Genomic DNA, 17,995 nt, shown 5'->3' with positions numbered 1-17,995 from the left:
TCTTGTTCCACGCATTCTTGATGTTACCGATGCTTACCGCATCCCACGATACAGCTAGCATATCTATGCAATCTTGTAGATTATATTTTCCACAAAATGTTTTTAATCCTCCTTCGGATTTTAATACAGACCGCATCATTCGATGCCGGAAACCCGTCTTGGTTTCTCGAACTATTCCTTGATCCATTGGTTGTATCAATGATGCGGTATCGGCAGGTAGATATACTATCTTGAAGTGGTCATCCTGTGGATGATTCAATAGCATTTTGTGTCCTAAACTATTATCCAATAGTAAAATAACTTTTCCTGAAATTCCTTTTTCCGTGTGATACCTCCTAACGCTTGGTTTGAAATGATTACTATACCAATCTATAAATATTTCTTGATTCAACCAAGCATTGCTCTCCGATTTCAAAACTACGGGAAGATTTTCCATTCTATTTTTTAAAGCTCTTGGTTTTTTATAATTGTATATAACCAAGGGCATAATCTTATGCATGCCAATCGCATTCGTGCATAATCCTACTGTTATTCTGTCTTTTTGTATTTTAAATCCATTGATGCGTCCTTTTTGTGCTCTGGTTAGTGGTTTTGTGGGTAGAGCTTTCCATAACAATCCTGTCTCATCCATATTATAAATATTTTCTAAATTAATGTTCTCTTCTTTGATTAATTTTTTAAACTCTTCGACAAATCTCTGGGCTGCATCTTTGTTTGCCCTGGATTTTTCCCTATATACTTTCACCACACGAATTTTGTAGCGATTTTTAAATTTTTGAAGCCACCCTTTGCTTACTTTGAAAGCGGAGCAGGATCCTATGGTGTCTCTCAATTCAACTGCCTTTTTCAAAAACTTGTTGTCTGTTATATCGTCTCCGAGTGTTTTTCTTTCCTCAAACCACAGAATTAAACGTTGCTCCAATTCGTGATATAATGGCTCGCGTATACATTTTCTTTCTTTATGTTGCTTATTCCTTTTGGAAAATATGGAAATTTTTGCAGCATTGTCTATTATCCGGCGAATTGTATGGACGGATACACCATATTTTTCGGCGACAGTTGAAATATGCCATTTCTCCAAATCCTTCAGGACGTCTAATCGCTGTTGCATGGTTAAAAAAATTCTGCTTCCAGACGACATGTCACTCGGTACATTACTATCACTGTCACAAAAGTAAGAACTAAATGAAGAGCTAATAAAAAGAAAAATTCTGAAAGAATGAGGAGTGTATTGCGTATTCGCAAATGAATTAGTACAAGTTACTCTTTCGGAGTGCAAGACTTTAATCCAGTTGCCAGTTGTGGCGTACAGGACAGATAGGACGCTACATAGAATTTACGGGCACGAGTGCACGAGACCGAGCACCAGGCTACCTTACACCTTACACCTTACACTAACGTAGACTACGCCATACGCAACGGTCGCGTGTAACCACAGACGTGATATAGGAGTCATCCAATCAATCATCATGTCATCAGATCAGATCAATCATCCAATGTATTTTTCTATCTCACGTCTGGATTTGATCCAGGCGAAAAAGTTGACATGGTTTTGTTCCATACTAAAAATCAGAGTAGGGGGCAGCACTATATCGGGAACGCCGAAACACAGACGAGGTATAGGAGTAGGAGTAGACCAATCACCATATGGGGTTTCGTATCTCACGATCTGAAATACCGACATCGTTAACAACAACTAGATTTCTTACGCCCTCCACGTTGACGAACGATAAATGTTGCAACTAGATCCACGAGAAGGTTAGACCATATACCTATAACAAATTCGGAGGGAGCTCCGATCGGAGAAACGAAAACTTACTGTATTTACTAGGAACGTTTTTGAAAGCATGGTTGGCAGCTCTTATGTGTACGAATACATACCATGTGCTTGAAATGAAATAGGTTAGACAATATACGAAGTATTTTTAATATATCATGTCATTTTTCATTCGTAATAATCAAAGTACTGTAGCAAACAAGAGAAAGGTATGTTGTACATCTATATATTTGCTTTAGTATTTACTTTATTTAGATTGCACGCTTATATTTGTTATGTTACAGAATTACAGTATATTTAACGTATATTAATTTTAACAAAACATTCACATTGATTTCTTAGTTTACTGGTCATGCTGCAAAGAAGGGAAAAAAAAGCATCAAGAAATCTGTACCCGACGACAATGAAAGTATTGCTAGCACAGATGAAGAACTTGCAGAGGAAAACCAAGGGTATATACATTACTGTAAACTTATATTAACAAAATTTAGGTATCCTGATGCGATATTATTATTGGTGTTTGTAGACGTCGGTCTCAAGAGTACGAAAGTGAGGAGGAAGAACAAGAAACTGCACAGGAGAAGCGTATACGACTGGCAAAGAAATATTTAGAACAAATTGAAGAAGAAGGTAACCTTTCAAAGAGATATTTCAAGAAAATTATGCTTTATCGTGTTCTAACTTTAGTTTGATGAAACATAGAGAGAGATAGAGCAGAATTTGAGCAGGGAGCAGTAACAAAAAGGTTACATGAAGAATATTTAGAGGAGAAAGGACGGTTGAGGAAAACCGTAGCATCTAATTATGTTGGTCACGACGAGCCAATTATTTTGAAGTGCAAAGAACACAAAAATTCTATTACCTGCATATGCCTATCTAGCAGCGGAAAGTTCTTATACTCTGGCTCAAAGGACGGCAGTTTAGTGAAATGTATATTACCTATAATTTAATCACCAACAAATGCATAATTCTTTTCCTATTACTTTATCTTACTTTGTACTGTACATTAGGGTCTTTGAAAGAAACCACCAAATTAAAATCTATTAAAGGGAAGAGAAAGAATCAGGAAGGAGGAATGAAATGTGTACAGTGTATGGCTATTAGCACCGATGGCAAATTTTTGGTGAGACTATGTAAACAAATATTCGAAAATAATATATTTTGCAATAAACGAGCATACATAAATCAGAGTTTTCCTCTTTAAAGGTAGTAGGAGATAGTGGTTGCAAAGATATTAAAGTACTTTGCGCGGACACATTGAATCATATAAAGAATTTGCAGGGTCACAGAGGTAGTGTGACTGGTCTGGTTTTTCGTAAAGACACGCATACGTTGTATTCTGCTTCCGAGGACAGAAGCGTGAAAGTATGGAACTTGGACGACATGGCATACGTTGAATCTTTGTAAATATTGTTTTTTAAAAACTTTTGGTGGTGCATTTTGTCGCGTCTACATTTTGAAATGCTATAGTTTCAACTTTTTAATAGATTTGGGCATCAAAGTGGTATCACGGCGATAGACGCACTGGCACGGGAACGGGCTATCACGAGCGGTGGTTTCGATGGGACAGTCCGAATTTGGAAAATCGTCGAAGAATCGCAGCTCATATTTAATGGTCATGGTGGCAGTATAGACAGCGTGAAGCTTATAAACGAAGAAAATTTCTTCAGTTGCGGAGATGATGGACAGTTGTCTGTTTGGGGCTGTCTGAAGAAGAAACCTCTGTGTTCTGTGCCAAACGCGCACGGGATGGACGAGACGAATAATCAGCCAATGTGGATCTCAAGTATAACTGCATTACTCAATACAGATTTAGTCGCATCAGGTATCGCATATATTTTCCTCGATATATTGCGCAATATTATTTAAAGAAGAAACGATCAATATTTTGCACTTGATATTGCAGGCTCGCGAGATGGTTCTATAAAACTATGGCAATGCAGCGACTCCTTCAGATCGTTGAACCCGCTATTTGAAATTCAGTTAGCAGGTTTCATAAATGCATTGCACTTCACTCCGGATGGAACACAACTGATTGCTGGCGTTGGTCAAGAGCACAGACTTGGAAGATGGTGGCGCATACCGGAAGCGAAAAATAGCATTATTATAATACCGCTGGTTCAGAGGAAAAATAAATAGTTTACGCAACAGAAACTGAAGAGAACTCAATTGTACAGAGTTATATATATACACACATACATATAAAGACTGTTGTATGTATAAAACACAGATCGTCCTCTACTTTTTTTACTTGTTGTTTATTTTTTTAAATGACTGCATCAACGACTGCAGCGCCTCCGAAATCGTCGAGATCGATTTCCATTTACGGTGGGTGCTAATGAAATAAAACAAATATTGGTCCACAGTACAAGTATTTATTTATTCTGTACAAAAGTTGAGTTATAAAATATTATGTCCCCATTTTAGGTCTTGTTCTTAGTCTTGTATTCCATGCCGTCTTGAATTCGTTCGTATAATAACAATTATCGCCGCAGAGGACAGTTGCGCTTACGAGAAAGAAGCGGCTCGGCCATTGATTGGTTTTCGTGCCACCGGCAAGCTAACCGGAGGGGCACGGTGATCGATCGATCTTATTCTCCCTTATTTCTCCCTTATTCCTGCATAAACGCGCGTGTCCTCGTGCGAATCTCGGGCTCACCGTGTACATATAAATCAAATCGACTTTTAATTCGCGTGGTTATTCGCGTCAACAAACGGTACAGCGAGTGTACGCTACTTGATGTGCATTCTTGCAATAAGTTTTCAAACGAGTGCGACAGTACGTAGGCCATCTAAATAGGCCTTTTTCTCATCGTTTCATGTGCTCCATTTTTAATTACCTTCCCGTTTTATTCCCGCATTCTTTTTTCTTATGCTTAGATCTTAGGACGCGAGTGTGCCATTCCGCAGATAAATCGAACAACATTGGCTTTCGCCTGATCAGTGTCATCCCCGTTAGTTTTTACTTTCACTAAGAACTCTGTATAATACCTTACTCTGATACGTCCCGTCTAAAATGCTTCCTTCCTTCCTTCGTTCTCGTCTCGTTTCCGATTGTTTCAACTTCGCGGTCGTAACGATTCGCACTCTTCGAATCGGGCATCGCACCCCCTCCCTCCCTTCCACGCCGCGAACCTATTCAACTCTTTCGCAAATTAGTCGAGAATTCACTATTATTAATCGAATCGTTTTCAAGCATCGTCCGATAATAAATATTTCTTTTTTTCTTTTTGTGTGTGTGTGTGTATGTTTTTTTTTTGTGCTTCTGTTAGTCGGTAGAACGATCCGTTTCGAGTGCTTGCGAAGAGAAGCGAGGGCACGGAAATGGCACCAATTCACGCTAATTTTCGGAACTTATCTCTAACCGTTCAAAATATATTCGCTTATCGTTGCATTTTTCCCAAATCAGAGGCTCCGTATGCATCTTTCCTGGCAGTTGAAGCACAATACGCGTGTAAGACAAAACTTATGATACAGCGCGTTTACAAATATTTCTCTTAACGACCGTGTTGCATCGAGTTTACCGCTTTCTTCAAGCTCACGAAAGAAAATAAACGCTGCTACGCTTTGAAATTTTCTTATACTTTGTTTAACGCGATACAGAGGAACTGAGTTTTCATCATAGTCGTTTCAGAAAGAGACACGGTTCGGAAGTTTCACGACATTGATTGTTTTCGGGTTTTCACAACTTATGATTCTAAACGATATTTCCGTTGTGAGAAAATACAGAATTTTCACGGGACAACAAATTTCACGAGGAATATAATGTACATATATTTGTACAAGAAGTTTTGCGAGAATGGCTATCCTTTTTCATCTGCAAGTTCTGTCTTACGTAATAAAAGTTCTGCACTGAAATCATTGTGTCGAACGGTCGCAAACTATTGTCGGTCGCGAGTCGCGAGTCGTTTGGCGAGTCGAGAGATTCGTTGTCTGTGAAGCATACACGGCTAAAAACCTTAGGCGAATGAAATCGAGGCTTAATCAATTGGATCGAATCGACTGAAACAAGTGGCATGGCCGCGTGCCCAACGTTGGGGTGGCGCGTCTCGAAACATAATCATCTTCCTTCTCGGCATCGCGAATCGTGAGATTTCGTACACTACACGCCGCCGCAATTTTCCTATTATGTATACGCTATGTACATTCGATCCCATAAAGCACACGATATCCCATAGACTCGACATTCTTACAGTTACCATTCCGTATCGCTTCTCCATTACTTAAAGGATTATCCAATGCGTCCAGAATATGCAAAAGTCTCGTTGATATGTCCCGTTTAAGTGTAAATAATCATAATCAATCAATCAATCAATCAATCAATCAATCAATCAAGTCGATCAATCATGGATGTCCTACAATTGAACGGTCGAATTGCGACGATATACCTAATATTTTGCGTACGTAGATTTTTCCAATAGGCGATCGAACAAAAATGCGCCGATTAGAAAGGATCAGTTCTTTTCGAACGTCTTATTGAGTCTTTTATATCATTAATCGTCTACTTGAACGGAGTTGTTACTTAAACTTAAGCGATGAGCTGCACAAGTAATTCAGGTTTACGACGTTTGAATTGTTACGTAACTCGGTGGTTCTCTTTTTGGCAGTCGGTATAACAAAAAAAAAAAAAAAGAAAAAGAAAAAAAAGAAATTGGATAGAGGGTGTAACATGCATAAGAAACATGGTATCGACGGTTTCCTTTACGAATATTCGAAAGAACGTGCGATTTTCCGAATGATTCGCCAATTTGTCAAAGGATTCTTGCTAAACGGTGGATATTATGTGCTTTGCAAGATGTACTGCTCGTGAATGTAGCGCGTTCGTCTATGGGAGACGACGTTTCGGTTTCGATGGAACGAATTGGAGCGATTTCTATGATCAGTACCGAAAGACTCGCAAAATTGAAATATGCGATCGAACCGGACATCCGCTTTCGCCGCGAACTCTCACATTCCTCTTTCCCTTCGCACCCAACCTTCCCACTTCTCTTTCGCATTCGTTCCGCAAGGTAGGACAACGAATAAATTTACGACTATTCAATAAATTTGTCAATCTTCCGAGGGCACCGATGACGATAATAATTGAAAATGGCAGTTTTCGTTTCATTTCATTCAAAGTGTCGCGCGACGCGAGAGGAGCTCGCGCGAAGAGGAACCTTTATTTGTTTCTGTGCGTTGGAGCCGGATATCGCTACCGCCGCGTCGTGGCGTACGGTACATCGCTGAAATCAAAAACCTGTCGAAATTCACTCGAATTCTTTCTAACGCCGAGAACCATCAATTTCCAACAAAACGAAAAACAAAAAAAAAAGAGAAAAGAAAAAGAAATGAAATAAGGAACGACACGAGATCCAATATAACAATCGAGTTCCTCTCGCGTATCGCTCGTTTACAATCCTCTAAAGTGTAGTTAGAGTAACGTTCAAGGATGCACACCTAACATCGATAAAATCTATCTGGTTAAATCAGCGTAACGAAGTGTGATGTCAGAACGTGTTTCCACCACGCGGTTTTCGAAATCATCGTCGCGTTTGTATTTGTACAAAAAAATATACGTTTATCTTCCGGCTTGGATCCGAATGGTCCACGGTGCGTTTTGAATATGTATGTCTCGAATTTAGGCAGGCAGGCAGGCAGGCAGGCAGGCAGGCGAGCAGGCAGGGCAGGCAGGGCAGGCAGAAATCATTTAGTAACCGAGAGCTCGTTTCTTCTTCTCTCGTTCGTTCTTTTCTCTTTTCTTTTCTTTTCTTTTTTTTTTCTTTTTGTCGCCGCCACGAATTTTTATTCCAGGAACACATTAATGCCTGTCAGAGTTGGAACGGAAAGAGCGTGACACGCGATTTCCTCAAATCTACCCCGGCTATTCAAGCACCGTGAATCGTTCGGCTCGCAACCCACGCGATGGTGGCCCGTCGCTGATGATGGCGTTCAAACGCAAAAAAGGAAACCTGGCTTCTCATCGAATCCGCGGACTGGTGCTCGATACCCTGGTCTGAACCGTGTGGAACGTGGATCGCACGCATCTCGTCCACCGAGAGCATTTCCATTTTGTACTAAACAATTCGAGACGACTCGCGCAAGGTACTTTCAAAACGAAACGGCGTCGACGTCCGTCGACGGTACTCTCTGTACGTGTGTAGCAAACGTGTCTCTGTGTGTGGATGTGGATGTGTGTTCTTCACGTGTGTGATAAAGGGGGGACGCCCGGTCTCCCTGTCCGGCATTATCTTTTCATTTTTTTTTCTTTTCTTCTTTTTTACATCGTAGCTTCGTTCTTTTCTTTTTTTTTTACTACTCTCCGGCATTACCTCTTTTCTCTCTTTCGCTTTCTTTTGTTTACTTTCGTTTTCCATCGATATATGCGACCGTATATCGACATACATAATACAATATACCTATTATAAATCCGGCGACGCCGACAAATTCACGTTCTGGCGTCGTCGACCCTTTCCTACTTTCCGCCTTCTCAGAGCGAGCACACGCGTTCGCGTGGCCGCCGAAAATTTGCCTTTCGCGTGATTTTGTGTATGTAGGTTTGGCGAAGATGTGGCGTGTGAACATGTAAATGGATGCCTTTCTTTTCCTTGTAGTTTCAGTTCCGGGGTGTCGCACATTTTTCAGCGACGTCCTCGAGCGCACGATTACGCTGCTCTATTATGCTCCGTATCGCGAATGTTCGATGCCAATGATTTTGCGAGTGCATGTGTATCCGTGTATGCGTGTGTGTGTGTTTGTGTGTGTGTGTGTGTGTGTGTGTGTGTATGCGTGGTCTTCCATGTACTTCATGAAGATCGATTCTTTCCTCTTTTTTTTTTCTTTTAACGTTTACTCAGTGTTACGGTTAGCTGCAATTTTTTTGTCGATTATGTGTTTTTTTTCCGGTTTTTTTGTCTGCTTGGACTGTTTAAATACTATTTCGCTACAAGTGGACTACCATTATGAAACTCTACGCTACTTTGTATTGTATTGTAATGCTTTGTAATGAACGACTGTACTGTACTGAACGTGCATACTTGGTGAGCACACGCAATCTATAAAGGGATCCCGTTTCACGAACGCCACACGTGGACCCGCGCCATTATCTACTGTCCTTTTTTTGGTATTCCTTTCGTTTAAACGTATACATATCTCGCTGCTAATCGTCTTCGTAATTACTCAGCTCTCGAAGTATAGCACAACCGAATACGCAAAGAAAAAAAATGCGAATGAACCAATCGAATCGTTGCAAGTGTAAATTAATCGGATAAATTGTAATTTTCTTTTTTCTGCAAATCGTTTAGAACGTGATAGAAAAGATGGAGGAAACAAATGCACCAAAGAAAAAGGATAAAATGGCGACAGGATGGCAACGCGGCGCCCCGTATGCTCTCCGTGACTGGGACCGTATTGTGTCATGTAATGTACCTGTTACAAAATTAATATATGCAACTGTGAGAGAATTCATGACCTGGCTAAAAAGTGTGGTTCTGTATTCAAACGTTCTCGTTTAATTAGTACTTGTGTTCTCGGTTATGAGTAATAATCATACTTTAATAATAACCACTTCGAGTTCTTCCATCTTGTTAAAAATCTTAGACATCAACGTACATTCACTTTTATAATAAATCGTTATTAGAAACCTATCCTCGTTACTTGCTATGCATTTAATATAAATTTCATCGTGTTATCGTTATTGATCTGGTATTTTTTTTTTCTTTATATTTACAACGACGTACCTACGAAATCATCTCGATCCCTTTTTACGCTCGATAATCCGCGGCCTGTTTCTCATTACGCGGTGGATATAATTGAACCTCTTTCTTCCTCTTGTTTTTCTCTTTCATTCTCCCTTTCTCTCTCTCTCTCTCTCTCTCTCTCTCTCTCACTCTCTCTCTCTCTCTTTCTTTCTCTCCATCCCCCTATTCGCTTCCCTTGTCTGTACTCGTTTACTCTCTTTTTTTTCCTCGTTTACATTCCCCCTTTGAAAAAAAACCTCTGTCTTGAGAAGAGAGGAACAAGTCCTTCGCGTACGCAACGAGAGTACGTGCTGTATCTTCCTAGAAGACCTCCTAATCTCCTTCGACATTGTTCCTGAACACGCACACGAGAGGATAACACAATGAAATAGCGAAAACGAACGATAGAAATCGCAGTCGGGGAAACACGGGGATGTCTTTGGAATGAAACGTGAAACCTGTTCCTCGTTCCGTTCTTCGCGGATCTGCTCGGAAACGTGCTGCTTGCGACGTGTCTCTCCCTGTGTATGCGCGCGCGTGTGTGTATATATGTTTGTTTTTCACTCTTTCTTTCTCTCCTCGTCTGTGTATGTGTATGCTTGAACGCGTGTGTGCACGTACGGTACTTAGACGATTAATTGTGTGAAGGCTAATCTTAACGCGCGACCTAATTAACTGTTCCATTAGACGTTAAAATTATTCCTGTCGACATGTCGGTGCCATAACTAATATCTACACATTACTTTCTACTAACGATTTAAATACTTCAAATGACGCTTGTTCCTGTCTGGTTGGATAAAAAAATATCTTTTCCGAGGAGCAGCGTTTCACGTACGTGTGTGTACCTGTGTGTTTATTTGTTTGATGTGTGTGTGTGTGTGTGTGTGTGTGTGTGTGTGTGTTTACACGTATGTGTACGATCAGTGTGACGAGGGGGTGACTGGGTTCGTTGCGGTGGATGCTGGTTTTGTTGCGGGTGCTTTGGAACGGATCTTAACAAAACAGAAGAAGGAAAGAAAAATAAAAATGAATTGCAGTGAGTGACCTTGTCTATTTTCTATCGATAGTTCGAGTCTATATTATTGTTATTACTATTATTCACCTATCGTCCGTAAAAATGAGTACCATTCACAATGGATTCTATGTAACGTTGCTGCATTGCTATTGCATTTATGTAATTCTTCTTTTCTTTTTTACGGGCGTCCTTCCGCTGGTTCTGATTAAATTCGCTACCGAGGCGATCGATATCCGGTGGCAAGGAGGGCAGGGAGGATCGCAGTCCTCCGTTGCATCCACGATTCCAACGATGTGAAACGCGTCGCGTACACGTACACAAATAATACATATACGCGCGAAAAGCAATCGCGCCGCATCTACGTACCATGCATCGCGCCCGGTTCTCCCCGTTCACCCCGGGGGAAATAAAATAAAACTCTGAGAGACCCGCAAAACGAAGTTGTTGTATGTACGTACGAGAAACATTTTGTACATCGCGCGAATGCTCCTACGGTGAGGACAACGACGAACGTTATATCTATGAAGGATCGTGAACGCTACTAGGGCAAAACTGATCTACGGCTGAGGCGTTACGCGAACGCTTTCTTTTTTTTTTTCGTTATTACACTGTGCAGGTGATTGTCTTTGGGTTTTCGATTTGCGGGTTGGTCAGCGATCGAACGGTTCTACGACTAGAGAAAACTAAAACGGAGACGTACCTCGTAAAACGCGACGCGAATGGGAACAAAATATGAAAGCAAAGATACAGTGGAAAAAAAAGAAATATATATAGAAACAACAGATCTGAAAAATGTTGAATCGTGGACGCTGGACATCGATTGCTGTCCCCCCTCCCTCTCCGTCGATCGCTCGTACGATTACGGATTGCTATTGCGATTAACACATGGGTCGTAAAAGTACAAACTGTAAACAGACAGGCGAACGGACAGACAGACAAACAGACGTGGATCGGAGGCATGTAATACTTAGGCTTACAATACTGTATCGGATAACATTATACACGCATTCAATTTCCGACGTTTCTCTCAACATTCCCGGCTGATAGTTGTGTCGTTGACCCTCCTACTTGGTTTGTCGCGTTAGTAATCAAGGACCATGATGAACCATCGATGAACGATGAAAACGAGTCGGTCAATCGAGCAGCCTTCAGGATACATTTCATTTTTTTGTTTATTAGCTACGATTCGGAATTGGGGTCGCTGTTACTCTTTTGCTCTCTCTCTCTCTCTCTCTCTCTCTCGCGCATTCTCATTCTCTCGTCATACGATACATCTATCTTTCTCCGCATACTCGTATTTACAATAATTCGTTACTCTTCCAGTCGCCATTCGGTTCATCTTTTTCCCTTGGCCGACACGAGACAGCTTCTGCTCGCCGTTCTTCTCGCCTTTATATCCTCGGATGATTCTCGGTTCTCCGCGTTAAGCTCCGTTCACACCGTTCTCCACGAGTTAGTATCGCGTCGCTGAAATAGCATTGAACAAAATTTCTCGCTCGTCGAGGCTAGTCGTGAATCAAATGAGGCTCGCAAAGCAACGAATAGGCCGACGTTGTTTTTTTGGCGGGAAACTTTCAGTTTCGAGTGAAACTCGCCGGGCAAAAGTTCGGCAGTGATCGCGCATGCGTGTCGCGATGCGCGAGATTCAATTCGAGAATAATGTTCTTACCTCGATTAACGCTCAACGGTTATTATGGATATATGGCAGTACTGTGTTCGGCAGAGACAACTGTGTGTCGACAGATCGTCGAAACGCGTTTAACAGAGAGAATGTTGAATTACGTTTGGTTGCGTTCGCAGCGTGAACGGAGTTTCAACGCATGCGCAGAGATCACTGCCGCGCAGGCGCAGGCGCAGGCGAAGGCGCAGGCCCGAGTGGCAGCGCGAATGGAGTGACCGCTGTGTCTTGTGTGAATATCATTTAACGTACCGTACGATTGGCAAAGAAATGCGAGCTGCACGCGTGTGTGGAAACGAATGTATCCGGCGAACAATAAATAGAGTGCAAAAGAAGATGGCGAAGAAGATAGAATGGAAACGAGCGGTCACAACGGCCGACCGGTCGAAGTCCGCGAGACAGATCGGCAAGATGTCGGATCGCAGGTATTTCAACGAGATCCGAGCGCGCGTGTGTTACACGAGGAAATCTAAAAGAAGAGGACAACGAACGCCGGTTGATTCGATGATGACGGACGACGAGCTGATCGTTTTCTCTTTATGCCTGCGCTCGCTGTATGTCGCTTTATGTCGCTTTATGTCGCGTCGCATCGTGTCGCCTAAACCCCCGCCGAATACGCAATTTATTCGCTAGTGAAATTTGATATTTTTACTAGTAAATATAGAATATCGAGTGTGATTATTCGTAGCGTAATGATAGCGGAGAATAAATATAATACAGATCTATAGATAGAGTTCGGTATGGTACAACTATGATACAAAAATTTCATCGTGTCTCGCTCCGCGATCAGTCTCTCTCTCTTTCACGCATGCGCACCACGCTCGTTTTCGGCAATCGACGACGTCCGACGTCGAAGCGAGGAATTATTTTTCTCGTGCGTCGACGAGGCTGCTTCGCTCTCGTGTGCCCGTCAACGCGAAACACGGTCTCGCCGGAACATAACAATGGTTCGTCGCACGTTTTACTGTTTTATGACACTGACGATCCCGTCAGGCGATCCTCGGTCTGGTCTCGCCAGACAGAACAGAACAACACACACACGCACGCACACTGTATATCGCACTCTTTCCACCTGTGTCATATATAAGATTTTTACCTAGTATACGGCACTCTCTTAAATCCCCTCGGCCCGGCGTGGGGGCGAGGGCCACTTGTACATATTCATTAGGAATTTATTTACACGCGTGCTAATTATCCTGGTCGCTATCGTTCAGGCAATCGCGAACGGTCCTTCGTTCATCGACCGGGATATCATCGTGGTCGGTCGGTCATCGATTCGATTGTCCAACCAAACCCGGTTAGACATTCGATTCGACTGTCATCTGAACTAATTGAACAATTAGTTCTCGATTCAATGCCCAGTGCATCGCGAGACTGCGTATCTGTGTATGGACGTGTTTTGTCGAGAATTCGGTTAGCGGTCAGCTTTTGGTTCGTCAGTCGGTTTTGGTTCGTCGTTTGTGGAATATGTATCGAATCCAGGTCCGTTAGAAACGAACGGTTGCTCCGTCAATGATCTCGAGGCTCGTTCCTGGAAACCGGCCTCGAGTTGGTCGGTAACAAAGGACCGTTCGCTCGTCCATCGACATCCTGCGGTCGTACCGATCGATCGAGGATCGCGCGGGAAGTTCGAAACGGTTTCCCTGTCCCCACGGCAGCTGTCTCTGGCGTCTGGTGCCCCGCTAGAGAATAATTAGCACGCTGTTCACGACTTCGTTTCACGTTTTCCTCGTATTTCGAATAAATATCTAGAATTAGCGTAATGATAAGAAGGACAACCAATACGACTACCATTTATAGTAGTGATAATAGTGGGCATACTATAATAGTGTCTAGTAGTAGCGTTTTTTCACCTCGTTTCGCCGCCTTTCTTTCGTCTTTGTAATCTTACTATCTACGTCCTCGTTCATCCTTCCTCTCGTCTTTTTCGTTTATTATTCTCCCGATAGTTTAATCTTTTGCTTTTAGTTTTTACTTCAATATGGCGTTGCTGCTCGTGCGTCGTGCTGCGTGTCTCTTCTCTCGACGGTTGTACATATACGCTGATCGATCTTTCGTCGATCTTTACGTTCGCCCAAACCCACATATAACATTCTTCGTTTCCTTTTTGTTTTCATTGATTTTTTCGGTTTTATCGCGTCTTCTCGCGTCTTCTTCACGATTAAGCTTTCCCGTTCTCTCTCTCTCGAGGCAGTCCGACCATAAATCGTGCGCGTTTTACTTTTCACGATCGAGGGGCGGCCGCGCGGGGCTACGCGCGTGCCTCAAGAAATTAATTAAACGTAGGATAATCACAGAAAAAGGGGTTTCGACGTATGGGATATACGTTCTCGTCGGCAGCGCCGTCGCTTCACCGCAACAACTGCGACAGGAGCGCGCTGATCACCAGGCTTCCCGTCACAACCACCAACAGCTGGCTGTACCGATCCTGAACTCGGCTGGAACTCGCCCCGTTGTAGGTCAACTCTTCGTTCTTCACTACTTCGTTCGGGTGGTCCGAATACTCTTCTGTTGGCACAAAAAGAAACCATTATTAACTCGCTGCGCCGCGTCGTTCCAAAATATCGGGTTCGCGAGGACAACAGAATCTGATAGCAACCCTGTTTGGGAATCGTTAAAGCCGCGGTGTCTTCGGGACACCCACCTGATAAATAACCTGATGATCGATGGGAGGACATTCAAAAGTCATTCTTCGATGGTTCCCGAGAATTCGCACGATTCGACGTATATTGGATTCGATGAGTTTTGAATCAAGATATAGTTCGAAGTAGCCGGTTTCAATGGATGCTACGATACAACAACTGCTTCTAGTTCAGGATTGAATTTAGTTGGGCCAACACTCTTGAGAGTACCTACACTTCTAAATGCGAGTTCAAGTCAAATTATCGTCTCGGTCCCCGCTCGTTTAACTCTAACTGCGTCTAACCAAAGCGACAATCGGGTCAACGTGTCTCAAATATAACATCTATCCTATCATTGCTTTACAAAATTAACAGGATATATTATCTTTTCGCAGGACCCAAGCTTTTCGAGACTCCCGAACATCCTGAACTTCCAATCCGATCCTATCACGCTTCTTCGAAGAGCGTCCGCCAAGAGCCGGTGAGAGACATTTACAAATGACTTTTTGCCTTTTCTTTTTAAACGATATGTGCCGAGTTCTATTAAATCGTTAATACGACGTTGTAAAATTGATCTACTGTCTTGTAATTTCGGAGGGAACATGGGGGGATCGAAAAGAGATTGATGAATTAAGCGAACCGACTCGAGTAATTTCAATTGGACAGCTTGTGAATACAAATTCTCGGTCGTGCGGCGATCCAGGGCAGCAGCGGCGCGGCTGGTTAACGAGTGGCGCAGCTTATCGGTGAAATGCAAATGCAATGCACGCGTCCGCGCGCGTTTCCAAGTCGAATTATCATAGGTGTCGACGTAAAAAGGGCGAGCATCGAGTCGCATCCGACAGATGGTTGTCGGGAGTCGTCGAATTCAATTTCCCGTTTTCATCGGACTGTTCTCCATCTGGCACGCGTTCGCGCCCACAGCGGTGCTCCTTTTAATCTATTTAACCGTGCATCCTTTCTCGCGCACGCGCTCGAAACATCGCTACCGGTAATCGACGCATCGGCTCGATTTTTTTCGCTACTGTAATTGAAGAAAATTAAGATACTCCGATCGGCCGATGCGAGCGGTCCATAAATTATTTTTTATGCGGGCAAAAATTTATTTCTGGGCGTTACAACGCCGACAACATTCGGCGATCGGTGAGGTTTCACGTGCGCCGCGCGGCCGACGCGCGCTTTAATAATCACTCTTTTCGATGCAATTTAACTGGAGGCGCATCGGCCGGGTCCGGTAATAAGTAGAACAAGGTACTCGGGGACGATAAAATTTTAAACCTCATTAAAATTTATTCCCTCGTTATTTACTTTATCCGATTTAATGCGTTCGACCGATAAGCCGAATGAATTACGTACAATGATTGTTTGGCACGCAATGGACCGTCACGTTCAACTACGTAACGGTAATTTAATGAGTGGAACACACCACCGAAACCGGTGACGCTATCTCCCCCGTCTAACCGATCGTGAAGGACAGGAGAGAACGCACCGTGTACACGGAAGAAGAAGAAGTGGAAGAGAGACAAAAAAAAAGAGAACAAGAAAGAAAGAAGAAGAAGCGCGAGGATCTCGTGACTATGCGCGCCGTCTCGAAAAGGAGAAATATCAATTACGTGGCGCTAATAACGAACCCCGACGCAACCCGGCAATTCTGCCTCCGAAAGAAAGATTTACATAAGATAACGAGCAGTAAAGTCGTCGGGGACGAGTGGTTTATCTTAATTTTATGCAACAGTAATTCCGATACAAAGTAATAATTACCAGTACGGCAAAAAGGAACCAACGATTAAAGACACCTCAACCGAGCGGTGCAATTGCAAACGCGGTGCGCGTCCACCCGGCAAACAGAGGACTCGCCTTTCCCGCAACGCATCACGGGAGCAAGTCCTCTTTGCGTTTCGGCATTCAGCTGACTGCGATGCGACTCGAATTTATGTTATCATCGGGGCTTCCGTTTCCGATAATTAAATCGGGCCCGGCTATCGAACAATCGAGCAAGATTTCCAAGACTAATTGCCAGCCACCGATAGCTCGCGAAGCTCACTATTTCGAGGATTTCCGCGGAAACTTTCTGCCTCTGGCTGCGTCGGTCAACGAGACCCGTCGCGGTGTAATTAATTTCCGCAGTGAAAGAAATCCCGAGGCCGTGATGAATGATTCCGGGGAACATCCAGAAATTCGATTCGCGGAAAGGATTCGCGTTCATCACCGATAAACGGTGAAGGAGAGAGCGAGCGGCCCCCTTGGGGCGGTTTCACGGACAGGGTTCGGCCGATTACATATTGTGCGAGAGGCTGATTCATACAGTTCCTATCTTTCGATCCTGGAAATCGGCCGCCAATCTCCGAGTGTGTCCGGCTTGAAAAGCCTCTAATTCACGTGGCTATAGGTACTCTCGCCCTCCCTTCCGCAATTAATGTCGGTGAACGGGGTCCCAAGGAAAAATCGCTGGCCAAGATAATGGTCACGAGGAGCATCGAGAAACTCGTTTCGCGGCAAAGGGAGCAGGTGGCGAGGCGCTGTGTATACGTACTGTTCTTCTTCTTCTGCTCGGTCTTGGGCGGCAAGGAAGACGGCGGTCCATTGTGAATCGGAGGCTGATGCGGATGCACGGGGTAGATAGCCGGAGGGGGCGCGTGGGGCAGGGTCGGCGCTGCCGTGGCCGGTTGATGATGATCGTGATGATGATGAATGTTGCCCCCTGGGTAGAATCGATCTCCGCCCTTGAGGACGCTTGGTGGTGGCTGGGGTGCCATTCCGGCGGCTCCTCCACCCAAAACTGCGGTGCTGGTCGAGCTGCTGCTTGGCACGGTGCTGCTGGTCACGGGCACGGCTGCAACGACACGTAAAAAATTACATTTCTCTCCCCGCACCTCTCCCTCTCTCTCTCTCTCTCTCTCTCTCTCTCTCTCTCTCTCCCCCTCTCTCTCTCTCACTCCCTCTTTCTCTGCGCAGCCGGTTATCGCGGCTTCGTCTCAGACATTGTCCGATCCGTGAATATTTTTTGAGCAATCGCGTGCCACCGGAGTTACGTGGCCGTCTCGTTCAATTTCCGGAGAGTTTTATTAATGGCCGTACGCGCATTCATCCCAAAATAAAGTATGAAACTACTACCACAAAAGTATGATGTTGGCAAAACGACTGGGATATATGATCGCACGCGAGCTTTATCGATCTACGGGAGAGGTC

The 17,995-nt window shown here is 43.7% G+C and overlaps 2 protein-coding genes and 1 long non-coding RNA gene across 4 annotated transcripts in view; 2 read left to right on the top strand and 1 right to left on the bottom strand.

Annotated features, from left to right (window-relative positions):
* Positions 1-1,842: 1,842 nt before the first annotated feature.
* On the top strand, positions 1,843-4,142 carry U3-55k (U3 small nuclear riboprotein factor 55K). The gene is made up of 8 exons (XM_076786082.1): positions 1,843-1,986; positions 2,120-2,229; positions 2,304-2,407; positions 2,480-2,707; positions 2,788-2,900; positions 2,984-3,180; positions 3,265-3,602; positions 3,684-4,142. Exons 1-8 carry the CDS (start codon positions 1,936-1,938, stop codon positions 3,914-3,916), a joined length of 1,374 nt encoding a protein of 457 aa, XP_076642197.1. The 5' UTR covers positions 1,843-1,935; the 3' UTR covers positions 3,917-4,142.
* An 8,368-nt stretch (positions 4,143-12,510) lies between these two features.
* The window catches only part of LOC143353003 (uncharacterized), a 103,019-nt gene continuing 97,534 nt past the window's right edge, over positions 12,511-17,995 (top strand). For both annotated transcript variants that reach the window (XR_013082040.1, XR_013082039.1), the window contains exons 1-2: positions 12,511-12,610; positions 15,202-15,287. This is a non-coding gene — a long non-coding RNA (uncharacterized LOC143353003). The remainder of the gene's footprint in view (positions 12,611-15,201; positions 15,288-17,995) is intronic.
* The window catches only part of Ephrin (ephrin), a 53,739-nt gene continuing 48,348 nt past the window's right edge, over positions 12,605-17,995 (bottom strand). Inside the window, exons 4-5 of the mRNA XM_076786090.1 lie at positions 17,340-17,639; positions 12,605-14,693 (exon numbers count right to left, since the gene is read on the bottom strand). Coding sequence (XP_076642205.1) covers positions 14,536-14,693; positions 17,340-17,639 — 458 coding nt within the window. The 3' untranslated portion in view covers positions 12,605-14,535. The remainder of the gene's footprint in view (positions 14,694-17,339; positions 17,640-17,995) is intronic.

Source organism: Halictus rubicundus, chromosome 3, assembly GCF_050948215.1.
Source record: "Halictus rubicundus isolate RS-2024b chromosome 3, iyHalRubi1_principal, whole genome shotgun sequence".
NCBI lineage: Eukaryota > Metazoa > Arthropoda > Insecta > Hymenoptera > Halictidae > Halictus > Halictus rubicundus.
This window is presented reverse-complemented; position numbering and strand designations above follow the sequence as displayed.